Source organism: Artemia sp. Qi Xiang Cuo, chromosome 6 (genome assembly GCF_049724085.1).
Source record: "Artemia sp. Qi Xiang Cuo chromosome 6, ASM4972408v1, whole genome shotgun sequence".
Classification (NCBI taxonomy): domain Eukaryota; kingdom Metazoa; phylum Arthropoda; class Branchiopoda; order Anostraca; family Artemiidae; genus Artemia; species Artemia sp. Qi Xiang Cuo.
The window spans coordinates 70,062,360-70,082,909 of NC_142799.1; the positions used below are offsets into that span (position 1 = coordinate 70,062,360).

General features: G+C 33.4%; 1 protein-coding gene across 1 annotated transcript in view; it reads right to left on the minus strand.

Annotated features, from left to right (window-relative positions):
• The window catches only part of LOC148951557 (patched domain-containing protein 3-like), an 88,876-nt gene that overhangs the window by 24,429 nt on the left and 43,897 nt on the right, over nucleotides 1–20,550 (minus strand). Inside the window, exon 5 of the mRNA XM_089091196.1 lies at nucleotides 2,789–2,920. Coding sequence (XP_088947322.1) covers nucleotides 2,789–2,920 — 132 coding nt within the window. The remainder of the gene's footprint in view (nucleotides 1–2,788; nucleotides 2,921–20,550) is intronic.

Here is a 20,550-nt window from a genome sequence, read left to right on the forward strand (position 1 = left end):
ATTGCGCTGTCTATGATATTGAAAAATAGGGATATATCTGTGTTACTTTTCTCTGAATTTTTTCTGTATATTTTTCTAAATTAACTGACAATCAAAAGAACTCTATTTTTCCTTTTTTGCATTTATATCAAAGAGCCCGAAAGGAAGAAATTGTTCAAATTTACATAGCCTATGTCTATTCTCATTGCTCAAAACTATTTTCATAAGTTTCCACATTTCTAGCTTGAATAGTTTAGCTGCTCTTTTAGACTAAAACAATATATATATATATATATATATATATATATATATATATATATATATATATATATATATATATATATATATATATATATATTTTCTTATAATTTGGAAAATATTTTTTTAATTAATTGACAGTTGTAAACACTTCATTTTCGTTTTATTTCATATTCGTATGCAAGAACTCCGTAGAAAGGTCAGTGGCAGCAGTGGATATTTTAGGCAAAATTAACATTTTGCTTTTGGTCTACTTGCATAACCTGTGTTCATTTTCATCTCATGGATAAAAAACTATTTTGTAGAAATTTTCGCGTTTCTAACTTAAATAGTTTAACTAATTTTTTGATAATTGTAAAAATTTCATTAATTTTATTTTATATGTTTGTTCAAAAACCCAGTAGAAAGATTTGTGATGGCAATGTCCATTTCCATGTGACAAAAACTTATGTACCTAGATTTTTACGTTTCTAACTTACATAATTTTGTTTATTTTTCAGAGCGAGGCAAAAAGACACACTTGATTTTATAGTTATAGAAATATACGGATATTTTTACATTAGTTTTCTTTGAAAACCTTTGTTCGAAAAGGTTTTTAAATCAATTTCTGTTGGTTTTTACAATTAACGTTTTTGACATTGCCACGGAATATCGTAGATCGCTGTACGCATACAGAAGCATTTGATGTATTGACAACTTCAAAGGGGCAACAACAGATTTGAAACGTTGTTCGTTATTTTCGTTTATTAGCAGAATAGGTCTTACCAATCAGAAGGTGTGAGAATTGAAATTAAAAAAAAGTAAATTCAATCATTTACATTTTTTGTTATATTTATACATGTTTCTTGTATGGCCTGCAATATTTATGTACAATATTGTCAAGTTCAATTTTCAGATATCCTGCAAATTTTTTAGAGACAAAGAAAGGAATCCTTTTAATTTTCCCTCCAAATTATTTATGTACAATATTGTCAAGTTCAATTTTCAGATATCCTGCAAATTTTTTAGAGACAAAGAAAGGAATCCTTTTAATATTCCCTCCAAATTATTTATGTACAATATTGTCAAGATCAATTTTCATATATCCCGCAAATTTTTTAGAGACAGAGAAAGGAATCCTTTTAATATTCCCTCCAAATTATTTATGTACAATATTGTCAAGTTCAATTTTCATATATCCTGCAAATTTTTTATAGACAAAGAAAGGAATCCTTTTAATATTCCCTCCAAATTATTTATGTACAATATTGTCAAGTTCAATTTTCAGATATCCTGCAAATTTTTTAGAGACAAAGAAAGGAATCCTTTTAATATTCCCTCCAAATTATTTATGTACAATATTGTCAAGTTCAATTTTCATATATCCTGCAAATTTTTTAGAGACAAAGAAAGGAAATCCTTTTAATATTCCCTCCAAATTATTTATGTACAATATTGTCAAGTCAATTTTCAATATCCTGCAAATTTTAGAGACAAAGAAAGTCCTTTTAATATTCCCTCCAAATTATTTATGTACAATATTGTCAAGTTCAATTTTCAATATCCTGCAAATTTTTAGAGACAAAGAAAGGAATCCTTTTAATATTCCCTCCAAACTATTTATGTACAATATTGTCAAGTTCAATTTTCATATATCCTGCAAATTTTTTAGAGACAAAGAAAGGAATCCTTTTAATATTCCCTCCAAATTATTTATGTACAATATAGTCAAGATCAATTTTCAGATATCCTGCAAATTTTTTAGAGACAAAGAAAGGAATCCTTTTAATATTCCCTACAAATTATTTATGTACAATATTGTCAAGATCAATTTTCATATATCCTGCAATTTGTTTAGAGACAAAGAAAGGAATCCTTTTAATATTCCCTCCAAATTATTTATGTACAATATTGTCAAGATCAATTTTCATATATCCTGCAAATTTTTTAGAGACAAAGAAAGGAATCCTTTTAATATTCCCTCCAAATTATTTATGTACAATATCGTCAAGTTCAATTTTCAGATATCCTGCAAATTTTTTAGAGACAAAGAAAGGAATCCTTTTAATATTCCCTCCAAATTATTTATGTACAATATTGTCAAGTTCAATTTTCATATATCCTGCAAATTGTTTAGAGACAAAGAAAGGAATCCTTTTAATATTCCCTCCAAATTATTTATGTACAATATTGTCAAGTTCAATTTTCAGATATCCTGCAAATTTTTTAGAGACAAAGAAAGGAATCCTTTTAATATTCCCTCCAAATTATTTATGTACAATATTGTCAAGTTCAATTTTCATATATCCTGCAAATTTGTTAGAGACAAAGCAAGGAATCCTTTTAATTTTTCCCTCCAAATTAATATGAAATTAACCCAATTTAAGATTTGAAATAAATGACTAGTTTTTAGTATATAGATATGACCAATTTCTTAATTTTAGAGTTTTTTGCAATTTTAAACCAAGTTCAAAAAACCAAAAACTTTTCATGCTCGTAAGTATTGCAGTTGGTAATAACTGGCTTGTGCAAGAAACAAAAAAACAACAAGAATTTTAAAAATAGAAATTACCTGATTTTGACTTGGGTTGAACTTTAACCCCCCAGACACTGTGATGGTTTTTCTCCTCAGCATAACCGGCGAGGGCTAAACATCCTCCAAAGAAAGTGATGTGCCATAAATATGTAAAACAAACCGCCAGCCCTGGAAAAAAACATAAGAAATTATATTATATTTCTTTTGTTTTTTTTTACAAATTATGTAAATTGTTTTTATACTTTGGCCGCTTGGTGCATTCTTAAAGAATCCACAGATAAGGTCATATTCATAATATTTTAGTCAGAGAAGTGTTTCTCACACTTCTGACACATATCTACCCCTTTCGATAATTTTCGTAACGATGAATACTCGTAGTGAAAGAAAATGGGTGTAGGCATATATATATATATATATATATATATATATATATATATATATATATATATATATATATATATATATATATATATATATATATATATATATATATATATATATATATATATATATATATATATATATATATATATATATATATATATATATATATACATATATATATATATATATATATATATATATATATATATATATATATATATATATATATATATATATATATATATATATATATATATATATATATATATATATATATATATAATTTTTCTTCGTAATGCACAAAATGGTAATATAAAAAAAAAAAAATTCACAATAGAATATAAATAGACTTTATATTATGAATATAAATTATATTATATTATAACATATTATTATTTAATAATATGATATAATAATTATATTATATATATATATATATATATATATATATATATATATGTATATATATATATATATATATATATATATATATATATATATATATATATATATATATATATATATATATATTATCATGTTATAATATATTATATTACATTATAGTATATTATGAATGAATAACATTTAGTACCAGGGGACCGAGCTTCACTCGGTGAAAAGAAAGACATTAAAAAAAAAAACGTCTTTCGCAAAACAATCTTAATTTCATTTTGCTTTTCTGGCTGTAGACAGTAAAACCATTAGTGTATGGACGTCTGGGTATTTGTGACGTTCTTCATATGAAAAATATTTTTTCCGAAATTATTTAGCCTAAGGCCCTAAACAAATTTTTCCAGACATGATCTATCCAGATTGTTTTTCCACACCGGCAAACGAACAATTATCTTATAAAAAATAATCTTATTATACGACAATAATCATCAAGCAAAGCTTAGTCCCCTTGTATAAAAATCGTTATTATAATTTTTCTGCCGCAATGTCTAGCATTGAATGCAAACCAATTCAGAACCTGAGACTCACTTCATAGCCGTCAAACGCGAATATTTTTCTCTAAAAGCTCGGAATCAACTGATTTATCAACAAACAAATTACATTTCAAAAATCCTTCTACTTATTCTCAAGGCTTTCCACCTTCAGGGGGTCTCTAATTTCAATCAGCAGAGGATTTATGAAAATATTAGGGGCCTGGGAGGGGGAAACAAATTTTTCCACAATCGTGACCTATCTAAATCAATATATATATACATATATATATATTATATATATATATATATATATATATATATATATATATATATATATATATATATATATATATATATATATATATATATACATATATACATATATATATATACATATATATATATATATATGTATATATATATATATATATATATATATATATATATATATATATATATATATATATATATATATATATATATATAAATAATTTCTGAGACCACACTGGCTAATCATGATAAACAAAAAATCGCGAAGAAAGGAAACGAGGACAATTGTCCTCGTTTCCTTTCTTCGCGATTTTTTGTTTATATATATATATATATATATATATATATATATATATATATATATATATATATATATATATATATATATATATATATATATATATATATATATATATATATATATATATATATATATATATATATATATATATATATATACTCTTATTGTTCGTTGAATAAGATAGATCTGGATCGATGGGAAGGATGAAATTGTTAAGTGTTGACTGACAGGTCGTCATAATTTGGTTCTCTTGTTGTTAATTTTAATCTGAAATGGGGTTCCATGTCCAATAGCATGTTGCTTGCACGATGCAGGTGAATATCCCCACCAACCTCTAGCAAAAAGCGTACCCCCAATAAACTCTTTTCGAAACCCTGGGTAAGTATACCACAATTTGAGAAACATTGCCTTAAAACCGGTCATCCTCCAAAGTGGTGGGGATATAACTTCTAGCCAATCCGCCTGCCAGACCTAACCAACAAGTATGGGAAACCAAAGATCTAGTGGACCTGTTTCGTCTGTTTAGTGGATCAAATCGATATTCACCAAAAGTTACATATCTACTTACTGGTGCGGATATCATATTGCGATGACTGATCTTGATATAAAACTTAACACCCCCCCCCCATGAGAATGATGTTTTTATTTAAGCAATTCAAGAATTAAACCCATATAAATTTCACCCTAGGATATTAATGGGAAATATTTGCATCGGGGAAGGATCCCTTTATGAGGAATGCATCTAACATAATTTATTAGTTGTTTTTTTCTTTTTGTTTAGATCAAATAAATGAAGTAGTATTCACGTTCTGTATTTTACTTGTGATCCTTCCTACACGCCTGTAACGTTTCCAAAAAGACCTACTTGGTATCTCCTTGCTTCAATGATTCTTTTCGTTATTTGAATTAAAGAATTAATAAATATAAAACCAAATGAATAAAAGCAAGATATAAGCTACAGTCTCATAGAGTATTACCAGCTTTCATTGTTCAATACCTTATGCAACTTTTCGTGCGTTAAACAAAACTTTTTGTGCACCAAATTCAGTACTCGAATGGTATCATTCCATTGCATGCAGTGATCAAGCAGTTCTATAGACTGATATTTAACTCCAAGGAAAAAAAAATCTTAATTCTTGATGAACATACAGCACAAAAGAAGAAATAATAAAAATGCTTAAGAAACTTTTCTTAATTATTATTATTTTTTTTTGTCACACGTTATGCATAGCCAGTGTAATATCAGAATATATTCTATATGAATATTTTACTGAAAGAGTTTTTAAACTATTATCTCTTTGTTGGTTTAAATCACAATTTGAAGTGGTATATCTGGGCACAAGGTCTCAAGATTTACAGTGCGATACCACTAACCAGCCCCTACTATAGAAATAAAAAAAAAGATTCTAAAAAAAACAGAAAAACAGCAAGATGAGACTTTTGGCGCATCTCTAAAATGTTGCACGTTTGGCAGCAATTCCGGCTCAGTTGGAAGCTTGAATTAATTAATGAAAATAAATTAGATGCAGTTACTCTGGTTCTGGTACTTTTTTTTTTTATAAATGAGTATTGATTCAATGATACACTCTCTCTTCTTTTTTCTTTCTTACATAAAAATAATATTTAACTGAAATTGATTGGATCCCAATGGATGTTTTTCAGATGGCGTGTGTCTTTCCCCACGGATGTTTTTATTCATAGCCTCCACTTCACATCTCCTTAATTCACATTTTAATGCTCTCTCCATTTTCTTTATATTCCTCTTATTTTCATGTGGTTTATCGGTTAAATAATTATTATACAGGCTCCTATTTCTACTGACCTGGACATTAAAATCCCCAAATAAACCATATTTCTACCTGGGACCCTGTCTATTTGTTCCTGTAGCTGTAAATAAAATTCATCTGAGTCACTAATATAGCCTTCAGTCAGTTCTACAGCCTTTACAGCTAGGACTGATAACTTGCACTTTTTAGTCCAAGTATGAGCAACTACCATTCTTTTATTAATACCTTCCCAGCCTAAACAAAACTTGGCAGCTTCCTTATTAATCATGAGGCTTACTCCCCAAACTTGCCTGAGTAAATAAAACCTTTATCACCTAATTTCATGCTTTCTACCCTTGGGATGAGTTTCTGAAACTCCTGATAAGTCCAGTTTCAAGTGCCTGAATTCATCAGTCAAAATTTCAATACGATAGTTATTTTTTAATGTCATAACATTCAAATTCGCAATTTTTATACTTTTTAAATCATTAAAATTGTTATTTCCTCAGGAAAAGCAATGGTCCCAGAACCCGTGCTAGACGGGGACTAGCACATATTCTCAAGTCTATACGAACAGCTTAAGTCGACTTAGAACTGGACAGCAAGAAGTCCCTGGAACCTCCAGTTGAATGAAGGCTTTGTGCAATCCTGTGTCCATCTTGATCACAGCATGGTTTTCCACACTTGGTGATGCTCTTCTATCAGCAACGAGTTGAAACCTTTCACAGGCAAGCCCAAGTCTATTACCTCCAACTCATTATATATTCCTGCCAACAAATATTTTGCTCCCAAGAAGAGGCAACTCATAATAGGTAACTTATCTAGGACGAAGTTGTTCAGCCCACAAAAGCAAAAAAAGGCACCAGACTTTTTCTGGAACTTTTCTTTGTTGTTATACTCTGGATGTTTTTTTACAGGAGGGTAATGTAAAAACCAAAACCAAAACTTAACTTTTCCAACGGCTGCCTTTTTAAGCACTATTCAAACTGCTAACGAAAGAATAAATAATATGGACAATAGATGGGTTTATCAACAGTAGCTATCTACGAGAAGGCCTGAAGGAAAAGACGAAGAAGAAGAAAAAAGGGCCAATACCGGACCGTAAAAAAAGTCTTAATGTGCTGTGAAAAAAAATGTGCCAGATTGGTTTGTGCTAGTCTGTACTAGCCATTCTCTTGTTCTCTGCTCTTCATGTGCAGCTAAAAATTTGCCAGAAGGAGTTAACATTTTTAAGTGTGGTCTAGTAGGAGATGTGGCAAACACTTAAAAGAGGCTGGATGAACTAAAGGGATGTCAGGGTTTTTGTCATGTGGAAAACCATGAGTTGCTCCAGACCGCAGGTACGCGATGAAGTATTTGTTGAGCGAATCCTAAAGAAGTGGAGCCCACTCCTCGTATTCTTCTGGAACCACGGAGAAGGTTAATCAGTCGGAGATGGAGGAGCAAATGAAAAGACTTCAAAAAATTTTGCCATCATTCGTGGCCATTCATTGGGAGTTACTGTGTACGGTATTTTGCTTGTCCTCTGAAAACAGAGTTTCAGACAGTACAAAACTAGGTCCACAGGTTTTTGGAGAGTTCGTGGGGAAAGCTACCTGTCGGTTCTCAAATGTTTCATTGAAAAAGGGAAAATAGCTCACGAACGATATCCGTTCCAGTTCGGTTGGTCCTAGCTAATTTTTTCGCGCTTCATCGAATAACTTTGGGACCGAATGCACTTTGCCACATGAGAAGACTGAAGAACACTAGACTATAGAGCACTCAACAGGTTCACCAATCCAGGCGAGCTCTCCTAATCATTCCATAAAGTTGTACTCAAAAATGGGCAAGCAGATGCAGCACGACCACCCAATATTGAGAAATCTTAGATGCTTGAACATAATTATTGCCTTATCTGAAACGTAGACACCGCTGTTCCTCTGCTTCAACGGTTTTCGAAGTTGCAAGGCGACATGGAGGTGGGACGTGACACTGTGTTGCCCACTAGAAAATCAGTGGTTCACGGTTTCAGAAAGGAAACTCGTGATAGAAGCTGAAGGAAAAAAGCTACTAGTGACGCATAAAAATTGGAAACATTTCCAAGAAAAGGGAAAAATCCTGCAGAGCAAGAGCAAGAAATTTTTGTGCGACAAAGGTTTCGTTCCAGGTCGGCAAAAATAAAACACTTACTTTCCGGAATTTTTTTTTCGTGTCGTCCAAAAATAGCTATCCTAGAAACTTGGGTATGAGTTAAAACCCTGAACTACAATAGTTGACTTGACTCAAAAACAGTTCTGACCGTAGTTCAGTTAAAGGGACAAACGATAACATTTATACATACAAACTCCTAGCAGGTTTTTACAAACTCCTTTTAACTGTAAAAAGATTTCGATTTATTATCCTACTCATTATTTAGAGGTTCTTTTAAGCAAGGAACCACCGTATTTTTTTTAGGAACATTTTAAAAAAAGACAACAATATGTTTAAGAGCCATAGGTAACTTAAAATAATTGCGAAATGACGTCAGAGTGGTCAGAACAGCGGTAGGGGCTGCGCGTGAGGTGTCAACCGGGCGCGTGTATTGACTTTACTCTTTTCGAACGAATTTTCTCTCTTAGTTAGGCCTCTATGTTTACTTGCTGAAATGTCGGCAGTTGACAACCCTGATAATAGCCGAATAACGCCGGTTGGTAATCCGATGACGTAAGAAACGTAATCATGTTTATAAGAACTTAAACATGAAAAAACGAGACTCATAGCTGATAATCAATTGCGTGTTAACACCCAGCAATTGAAAGTTAACCTATTTTGGAAAGCGTAGATGACGTTCTTTTCTTTAGAAGATTAATTAAAAAAACTTTTTCCGCAAACTAAGTTTTTCAAAGAAAAGTAAAGAACTCCATTAAACAAAAAATGAGCAAAAATTAAATCAAATTATCTACCAAGCGTGAAACTACCACAAATCAGCATCAATAGATAAATGAAACCCAAAACGAACAGAAATTACAATAAATAACCCAGTCAAACTCAAAACGAGCAGAAATTAACATAAGTTGGGCTCAAAACCCCTATGCCTTCCCAAGGTCAGAAAAAATTTGCACTTTACTGAAAAAATGTAAATGTTTTTACTTTTATAGCTTTAATAAATCAAATAATATTAACATTTTGATTACTAAATATCAGTATATGTATATTAAACTGACAATCCACATTCATTTGTATTTTTTTCAGTAAAGTGCAAATTTTGTTTTGGCCTTGGGAAGGCCATGTAGGTTATTAGATTTTGATTGGATGTGTTTGGGGAAAAGGTGGGCGTGAGAGGGGGGTTAATTACTCTCCACTCACTTTCGACTATTAAAAAGGGCAATTTCAATTTCCAAACAAATGAGCCCTTTTTGAAATTTTACAACCCTTGCACTGAGGGCTCTGAGGGGGTTATCATCCTAAAAGACCTAATTTCCAGAACTTTCGACTACGTTAAACAAAATGGATATCTAAGAATTTTGATTGGATGCGTTTGGGGAAATGGTGGGCGTGAGAGGGGGTTTAGTTGTCCTTCAATCACTTTCGACCATTAAAGGGCACTATCCTTTTCAATTTTCAGTTGAATGAGCCCTTTTTGATGTTTTTACAACATCACTTTCTATAAAAACCTTACATGCTCCCAGGGCATAACTTACAACCCTTTCCCTGAGTTTTGTGGGGGAGATGTGTTGTCATCCCTAAAGAGCTGATTTCCAAAACTTTCAACTACGTTGAATAAAATGGCTATCTAAAAATTTTGATTGGATGTGTTTGGAGAAAAGGTGGGAGTGAGAGGGGGGTTAGTTACCCTTACATCACTTTCGACTATTAAAAAGGGCACTATCCCTTTGAATTTCCAATCGAATGATCCCTTTTTCAAGTTTCTACGACAGAGATTTCAATAAAAACCTTAAATGCCCCAAGGGTATAACTTATAACCCTTGCCCTGAAGACTGTGGGGGAGTGTCCTGCTCAAAGGTATAATTTCCTGAACCTTAAACTGCATGGAACAGAATGGCTATCTGAAAATTTTGATTGGATGTGCTTGGCGAAATGGTGGGCGTGGAAGGGGTGTGAGTTGCCTTCCAATGACTTTCGACTATAAAAAGGGCACTACCCATTTCAATTTCCAATCGAATGAGCCCTTTTTGAAGTTTCTACGACAACACATTCTATAAAAACCTTTTATGCCCCCAGGGCATAACTCACAGCCCTTGCCGCGAGGGCTGTGGGGGAGTGCCCTCCTTAAAAACATAATTTCTATCTGGAAATCAACAATGCTGAACAAAATGGCTATCTAAAAATTTTAATTGGATGTGTTTGGGGAAAAGGTGGGAGAGAGAGGGGGTTAGTTGCCCTCAAATCACTTTCGACTATTAAAAGGGCACTAGCCCTTTGAATTTCCAGTCGAATGAGCCCTTTTTCAAGTTTCTACGACAAAGATTTCAATAAAAACTTATATGCCCCCAGGGCATAACTTATAACCCTTGCCCTGAAGACTGTGCGGGGAGTGTCCTGCTCAAAGGTATAATTTCCTGAACTTTAAACTGCGTGGAACAAAATGGCTATCTCAAAATTTTGATTGGATGTGCTTGGGGAAATGGTGGGCATGGAAGGGGTGTTAGTTGCCTTCCAATTATTTTGGACTATTAAAAAGGCCCTAGTGATTTAAATTTTCAATTGAATGAGCCCTATCTGAAGTTTCTACAACAACATGTTCTATAAAACCTTATATGCCCCCAGGGCATAACTTACAACCCTTAACCTGTGTGCTGTGGGGGGGTTGTCATCCTCAAAAACCTAATTTACATAACTTAAATTGGAGTGGCACAAGCCACTCCAATTTCCAATTAAATGAGCCCTTTTCGAAGTGTCTACGACAATTTTTTTGATACGAAGGACCCTGCTCTAAAGGAAAAAAAATAATGAATAATACATTGTGCCAACATAGGGCATAACACAAAACCCTAGCCCCGAGGGTTGTGGGGGAGTGTCTTCTTCAGAAACCTATTTTCTATCTGGAAATCAACTACGCTGAACAGAATGGCTATCTCAAAATTTTGATTGGATGTGTTTGGGGGAATGATGGGAGTGGGGAGGGGGGCTAGTTAGTTGCCCTCCAATCACTATCGACTATTAAAAAGGACACTAGCCACTCCAAATTCCAATCGAATGAGCCCTTTTCGAAGTTTCTACGACAACTCCTTCAATACGAAGTGCCCGGTATGGAAACCAAAAAAAAAAAAAAAAAAAAAAATACATTGTGCCAACATCGTTCTTTAATTAGGCAGCGCAACAGCGCTGCCTATGATATACCTATCTGTGATAGTTGCAGCTCGTTTTCAGTTTGACTTGTTTATCTATTGTAATTTCTGTTCGTTTTGGGTTTCACTTATTTACTTGATTTATGTTCGTTTTACAGGTTTAATGTTTACTATTTTGGAAAATTGTATGCGTTGGATTAATGACACTTCTTGACTACAAAAGTCCTCGTGTCGGGCCTAAAATAAGTTGCTATAGCTGAGTTTGAACTCTGGGTCCAGTATTACTAAGCCTAGACCAAACCCACTGCGCCATCACAGGGCCTTTGAAAAGCTTCTTTTGTAAAAATGTTTTCTTTTAAATTAATTCATAATGTAATGTAAGATTCATTGATTAGTCATCATAATAAATGGATATAGATAAATTCTTCCAAGGGAGAGCTACAACGTTTTCATTGCTATAGAATTTGTACCGTAAAAATGATTCAAATAATTGCGTAAAAACTGCATACCAACCATCGTTTTTTTAGGTTTAGAAACGTTCCAAAAATAACTTGGTAAATTCCCTACAAATCAGATAGATGCCTATCACATAATACATTAAACTTTTTTTCTTTGTCTCTCTTGTTCTCCCTCGATCAGACTTTTTTGGGTTTTTGTTTGACTTTTGCCGAAGTCCATGTTGATTTTCTGTCGTTCCAACGAGCTATGATTACATTTAATTATTGGCTATCGTGGTTAAACAGCTAATCATTCAGATGTTCAGGAATTATTATTATTCTATAATAATCATTATAATTATCATTATCACAAACGATTAGTTCACTCTCCTTCAAATCAAATATTTAATATTTTAACTAATTTCAAGAGTCAATAAAACATGGGTATCACCAATAGAAGTTTGTTAGAGCAGTTTAGACATGCCTCTGTTCCCCTAATAATTATATTTTGCGGTGATTGTTTTTTGCGGTAATTTCCACATGATAAGTGGACTGTTTTGAAATGTTGATGAATATAACCCTCCCCAGGTATGAGCTCTCTGGAGAGGCGAATCTCCAGCATTTTTATTGGGAAGGAGGGGGGGGGGCAAGAGGGGTCAATATCCGGATAGTCAAAGGGCATGGGATGTATAATAATTTTTATTCTTCACATTACTGAGGGGGGCAACTGCTCCCCTTGCCACCCCCAAGCGACGACCCTGGCTCTCTGCACCCATATAAGAATGTAGACTAGAAATACGCTGGGATATATTGAAGAAGAGAGGTAATCTCTAATTGACAAAATAGATACATCGGTTTACCTCTTCTAATTGCTAGAATCTTAAATGTGAATACACCCCCTTCGTTCTGCAGCGGCGTTATACGCGGCATGAAAGGTCAATAGGGTTTCAACACTACTAAATTTGACTTTAGTCACATTTTTATGTAATTACTTCTGATAAATCCTAGTGACTCAGGGGCAATCAGAGGCTCGGAAAAAGCGGTGACAAAGCAAAGAGTGATGTCTCCCATGTACTACTATGCCCCCATTTTTTTTTATAGCAACCCAGGGGCAATCGGAGGCACCTCAACAGTGATGAGTAAGTAAAGAGTAATGTTTCCCCCATTCATTAATGTTCTTACATTTCTTCGATCACTCTACATGGAAGAACTGGTTATAGAAATTTGGGAGAAGGTTTATTCGATAAGGAATTGAACATTCTTACACCTTTTTTTTAAGGCCAGATATGATTGGAGGGTAGCCATTAATTAAAGCAGAGTTGAAACTCTAGATTTCAAGAAGTTTGAGGAGGTGGCATTCCCAGTCTTATTTTATATATTTTTGTGCTGTTTTAAGCTTGACTTGATTATCCGTATCAATTTCTACTCGTTTTAGATTTCATTTCTTCACTTATTTAATAATTTTAGGTTTGACTTGGATTTTTATTTTAATTTCTGTGTGTTTTAGGTGTCAATCATTCATACTTTATTTCTTCTCATTTTAAGTTGCAACATCAACCTTTACTTTTTTAACGATCGCTTCATTTCATCAAATTTATTTGGAAAAAATCTTCTTAAATTAATTGACAAAAGGCAAATAAAAGTTGTTTGCTTTTTCTTTTTTTTTTGGGAATTTAGTTAAGTTCTTTTTTAGTTCAAAAGAGTTTCATTAGTCTGAAAAGGTTTTATTTTGAAATCTATATATTGCCTAATTTTTGAAAGAAGGACTAGTTTTTGTTGACTTTTATTACTTTTCCGGCATTCAATTTCTGCTGAATAAAGCCCAGTATTTTACTTTTAGTAAAGGAGAGTAGAAAGTTTTTTTTTCTCGAGAATCATAAATTTAAGTGAAAACAAAGGGCACAAAATGGATTGGACTTCACTGCTGAGAAACCCTACGAGGAGGATTTCTCAGAGAAACTTGGGAGAGGGCTCATTCAATAGGAAATTGAATCTTCTTGTGCGCTTTCTTTAAAGTCAGAAGTGATCAGAGGTTGACTATTCATTAAGGCATAATTAACACCCTAGGTTACGAGGAGTTTGAGAAAGGGGCGACAGTCTTATCTGATGTATTTAAATGTTCATTTTAAGTTTGACTTGATTATTCATTTCAACTTATACCAGTTTTAGGTTTGTCTTAGAAAAGACTAAAAAGTCAAAAGTAATAAATATATAAACAAATTGAACTCGTGTTCAAAATGGAATAAAAAGTAGAGTTTTTTTCTGGAGAATTTATGAATATAAGTGAAAACGAGTTGCGCATAACGGATTGGGCTTTACCTAACTAAGTAATTTCTACTCATTTCCCCTAACACATGGACTTTTTCGTTCTGTCCATATATAACTTAGATTTATTAGATATCCGCGTTATGCAAGCCCCAATCCGTCTTGCGTCCCTCGTTTTAACTTGTATTTATAGATTCTTGAGAAAAACTCTACTTTTTAGCCCATTTTCAAGCAGTGGCGGATCCAGGGGGAGGGAGCGAGGGGGCTCCCCCCTAGCATAGTCTAAAGTAGTGTAATTTACTTAATCAACTCAAGTTTGCGTTAATTAAACTTGCTCATAACGTAAGTTTATCGGATAAACCTATTTTGGGCCCCCTAAAAACATTTTTTCGCATCAACCTATTTTGTGCCCCCCCCCCAAAAAAATCCTGGATCCGCCCCTATTTTCAAGGCCGTTTCCAAGGGAGATTAGGGTTTTAACCCATCCACCACCCGAAATTCTTGTCTGACTCGTAATAAAGCAACAAAAATGTATATAAACATATATTTGATGGATTTTTAAATGTTTGTTTGTAACCTTCCCCCCCCCCTCTAGACAAAAGTCCTGGTTACGAATTTGCCCATTTTGAAAACGAGTTTAAAAAAAAAAAAAATTATTGCTTGGTTTATAACTATTTTTTTTTTGGGATATTGTCTGGTATGGGATGTTTCGTCATTTTTTGCTTTTTTTTTCGTTCGATAGTTATGCTTATTAAAGACGACCTGGCCTGCCCTTGGTTTGTCTAAGGACATCGTACGGACTTTTGGCTTTTTCTTTTTATATAGAGCAACACTGTTAGGGAAGCAATTATGAATAATGTAAAGTAAGGTTTTCATATATCTTCAAGTATATGTTTGTTACAGTTTCAATCAAAGAAGGAGTTATTTTCCATTTCCCATTCTTCTTTTATGAGCAAAATTGTCAAACTCTAAAATATTTCCTACTTTTAATTTCTATTACAAAGTTTTTGTTCTTTTTTATATTGACACAATTAGGTTCTGGTAAGCCTTCAAGTAGCTAAATATCTATTTCCTTAATTTGATGTATTGCACAACATGCACGAATTAAGGTCAACACTCTGAATGTTCCGCACTTACTGAAATTTCAGACGACCCTAGATAATAGGTGAAAGTCGACTATTCAACAAGCTTTGAAAGAGGAAGATAGAAGCCAAAAATGGGAAATTAACGGATATTATACTTCCAGTATCCTCGAAGTCTTCGAGGTTTCGGGAGTTCCGAGTTTCTTCGAAAGAAAATTGAGCTCTCCTTAATCTATATTGGCGAACTTTGATTTTTGGGAGCATTCAGAGGGCCCAATTTTCTTTGGAAATTGTAGTCTGCTACAGTCCAAACATAAATCCGATCGTCATTTTTTAGGTTTTGCAAGGATTTTCTTATCCCTATTCCTTATCCTGTTGTGATGCAGGGACGTAATTCTATTAAATTTCCGGGTCCTTCTTGTTCAAATTATTATTATTTTTTTAATATTATTGACCTCCCCTCCTTCGAAATATTTTTATTATTGCCCTCCCTTTCAACTTCCGCTCCAATATACTTGCTTCATCTAATATAATTTCTTCGTGTGTGTGGGGGGGAGGGGGGGGGTGTTAAGAAAAGAAAATTGATGGATTACATGAAATATATAACTACAGTAAAATGGCAGAGGGGGGAGACTGGCAAATTCTTCCTATTTGAATTTGTAGTATTTACATTGTAGTATTTGAATACGTTTACCGACGATGGTGTTTTCGACAACTCTCAGAAAATGGATGATCAGTCTCGCAGATTTGTTGATCAAAGTCATAAAATTGTTAATTGTCTCTTGTGTTGTCTTCCTTAATGAGATTAATTTTTGGTAAATTGATTGAATCAATGGTTAAATGTTTATGATTTTTATACTTGTGAGTTTCTTTGGTACTAGTGAATTAGATGGTCACTTTTATATACTCTGCAAGGAAACCAGTCAAGCAGTGACAGACGAAACCCGCCAGAGACTGGTTATTTTCAAAGAGACCGCTATTAAGAAATGGATTGCAGAGTAATTTTCATTGCGTTTAAGATATTTAAACTCTTGTTTTTTGGGGTTTGGGGGGGAACGTACCTAGGTTAGGTTAGGTTATTTGTTTAATATATGCTATGCTTTAACCCCCCCTACCCCTAATGTGCAAATATATAACCCAAATTTGTTTCTAAACTATTATATATTAATCCTATTTTATTTTATTTCATGACCATTAACCAAACTTGACTTTTTAGAAGTGACCATCTAATGCATCATTACCGTTTCTTTTTTTGCTGCATTTTCGTTTTCTTTCTTTTTTCCACAATACTCCTTATACTCCCAAAGCAGAAGGTAAAAAATAAATTATTATTGTTTTCGTTAATATTTTATTTTTGAAACAGAATATGCCTAAGAGGTATTTCTCTTCATATGAAGTGTGACAAATCTTAATTGCCATTCTTTTCAAGAAACAGTTCTTGCTTGTAATGGTAAATTGAATTAATTATATTCGCACGAATGATTTCATTATGTATAAATGATGAAGCAGTTATTGATTTAACTCCTATGAAATCACATATTACTTTTTGTTGAAACAAAGGTTTAGATAATCAATTTACGTTGAGGCCTGAGAGCTGATGAGCGATGAGGCCCGATGAATTGATGGGACCTCAGAGATTTAAGATTATTAAGTACAAAAAGAACAAAAACAGGGTGAAAAGTTTAACACATAACAGGGCACCTGAATACTACAGTTATTATTAAAAACATTAATGGCAGCATATATGCATTCATCTGTAAAAAACACTTCATATGAATCATTTGTTTGTTGATTATTGTTGATAAATTGATTTAAAATGAGGCACGAGAGCCGATGAGTCCTGATGAGTTCATGGGACTGAGCAACTTGAGTTTAATAATAATAAAAAAAAAATAGAACAAAACATACGGCGAAAAACTTGGCACATAATAGGGCACCACAGTAAAAAAAAAAAAAGAAAAAAAAAAAAAAAAATCATTAAACAATATAGAAGGCCGATTAGAGTGTTTGCGAGGTGTGCTTTCTCTGCTCGTCATATTCTTCCTGTGCTGTGGTCTCAGATGCCATCTCCTATTAGGGATATTGCTGAAAGGTCTGGCTTCAGTGAGTAGTTGAGGCACCTTTGCCTCCAAGTTTATGAATTCTGATTTCTTTTTTCTCATGATGTAGTTCTATATGTTTAATATGTTTTGTATATTTTTTTTTGTTTTGTTGTGAATGGGAACCCGAATGCACTGATGTAAGTGGATGTAAGTTTTTTTTTTGAGTGGCAGTACAAGCCCAGGTTACTTGGCTTCATGATTTTTCGTTGATTTTTTGTGAATAAATTATATTTCCATTGAAAAAAATGAAACTATATATGTATTCATCTGTAAAAAAAAACACTCCATTTGTTGATTTTCAATTGTTTGAAAGCACGCCTTCACAGAAGGGAGAGGGGGTAGGGTAAATCCTTCCAATTCTGTAATAGGGGCTTCCGAGGAAGAAAAAGTCTCTAAAATAATAATCAAAGCCAATCGGAAGTAGTCGAGGGGGTGCTCACTTTTTGTCACCTGTTGTACGTCTCAGAACGCCAACTTTGCCGCACAGTTCCGCCACGATTGGCACGAGCCAATTGGTGTACATGATTTCAAGAAGTGGTAAATACTTCTAGGCAAACTTCAAAGTAGTTTGCTTTGTCGGTTTTTGGTCAATACTAATATATTAAGTTTTAGTTTTGAAACTGGTTTTTGAAGTCCAATTCATGAGTTTTAGTCATGAAATTTGTTATTACTTGAAATTGATTGCATGTTAATAAAAATAGAGGTGTAAAATAGCGATAATACCTTATACAAAATATAGATATTTTTAAGGAATTTGTGCCAGATCCAGGGGCAAATCTCTATCATTTTTATTAGGGGGAGGGCAAGAGGGGTCCATATCCGGATAGTCAAAGGACGCCCAAACGACGCCCCTGGCCATATCGACTTGTCGATAGAAACTATTTTTGTGTTCATTAATTTTTAGTAAAACTCAAATTTCAATAGGTTTCATTTGAAGTTTGAGAAGTTTTCAACTCTTTATTTTAATCAAACAGTTGAATTTTTAACGATAATTTTATTAGGTTTTACAAAAGGACAAAATTGAGAAGCACCATTAAGAATTACTAGTTTTTTCTTGTCGTTCAGTTTTTTTCATGTATTTCCAGTTTTAGGTTATTTTTTTAATTAGCTATTACTCGGAAACACATTATTTTTTTGACGTTTGCTATTTCTCAGCAGACTCGACGCTGAGGCACACATTTCATTTTTTAGCCTCCACTGTAATCTTGGCTACTTAAAACCTCCAACAATATACATCTTCACCAGCCATCATGGTTACTGTTGGCTCTTACCCCTTCTAGGCTTCAATTGACTAAAACTGTTCAAGTAAAGTAGATTCAAAAATCACAGGTGCCGTGGCTGGGGATTCTCTCTAGGGCTATAATGAAAGCAAGGATGAGGTGGCTATGGCACGTTGTGCGGATGTAGGATGACAGATTGCCGAAGATTGTTCTTTTCGGCCAACCGTCTAGGGCTAAACGGAAAGCAGGTCGTCCTCGTCTGGGGTGGGAGGACATCATAAAGAAAGATTTAAAGGAAATGGAATCTTCGTGGGCGGGTGTAAAAAGGGAGGCTTTGAATAGACTGGGGTGGAGGAGGAGCGTGTAGCTGTGTTAGACTCAGGCGGCTTGGTGCTGCGGTGAGTTGTTAGTAGTAGTAGTAGTGGCTGAGGATTAGTGGGAGAAAATACAGATTTTTTAAGGTCATTGTGCTATTCATCTACTATTTCACATAGAATGATCCAGGGAGGAGAGGGCAGGGTTAATTTTTCCCCGGGTTCCAAGACTCAGATCATACGAGTGCTCCTTCTCTTGTGTAATATAAAAATATTAGCAGGACTAATGTACAGCACTAACGAACGGATGGATGAGCCAAAGAGTAGGGGGAACTAATAGGCGAGAAATTCAACCTAACGATGAGTGAATAAGAACTAACAGCTAATAGCACCAACAATACAAAAGGGTAACCCCAAGGAAGGGCCTGAGGGAGGGGCCAACGGATCTCCCTGGTGAGAAGGAAAAATAATAATAAAAAAAAGCTTCCCTTTAAGACCAAGATTCCGTAAGTGTGTTCCGTTTTGTATTCGGATCTACTTAAAACCAATTCATTTTGATTCAAACAAATAACAAATATAATTTCGTAATACTACCTATTACTATACATCTAAAGTGCTTTAGTTTATTACCATCACACATGTTTATTGAAGCCCCCTCTCCCCCCGGAAAAATCCCCTTGAGATGCCGTTGCTGACATTGAATGCTATCCATTGGAACTAGAATGATTTAAAAGTTTCAATTTCAATAAATTAGATTTACATTTTAACTAAAGTTCAAATTGGATCTAGTCTTAAGTATACTGATAGTAATGACACTTTTTCGTTTTGAACTTGTTTTTGAGTGATTTTAAAATAGATATGCCTCGTTTGGTATAAAGAACATAGGCTAGTTTTAAAAAAAATATCTATACCCTTTGGCAATAGTGGTTCTTCTCTACCTGGGCCAATGTTAAGCAACTTTTATTTAGGGTCTTGAGGTAGATGTTCTTTCTGAAAGAAGCAATTTTACGACAAGCCCGCAGCTGTAAATTGCAGCAAAATGACAAGATACTTATATTATTACATTCATTAGTCTCAGATATGTCCATTTTGTTAGCCAGAATTATTACATTATTTAAGCTTTTTCTTAAAGGAGGTAAACTAACTTAAAAAACAGGAAAATTGTTCTTTTTTCTGCGACTTCCAACCAATTTTCAGCGTATTTGTAATCTAAAAAACTCTGCACACCAAATTCCAAGAATTTACGTCGGTAGATGGATAGAAATGTATCTCAGCTATGGAGAAATAGTAAAACTTTCGTTCTTCCGTTGATATAATAAAACTGTAGGTGAGAAGAAAAATAACATAACGAAACTAGCACAGGGAACATAAACCTTAAGACTAACTATACGTTTTTACTCGGTTGCTCTAGATGGCGGAGATTTTCTTTTCTCGAAGATGAACCAATTCTTCTTCCCCATACTC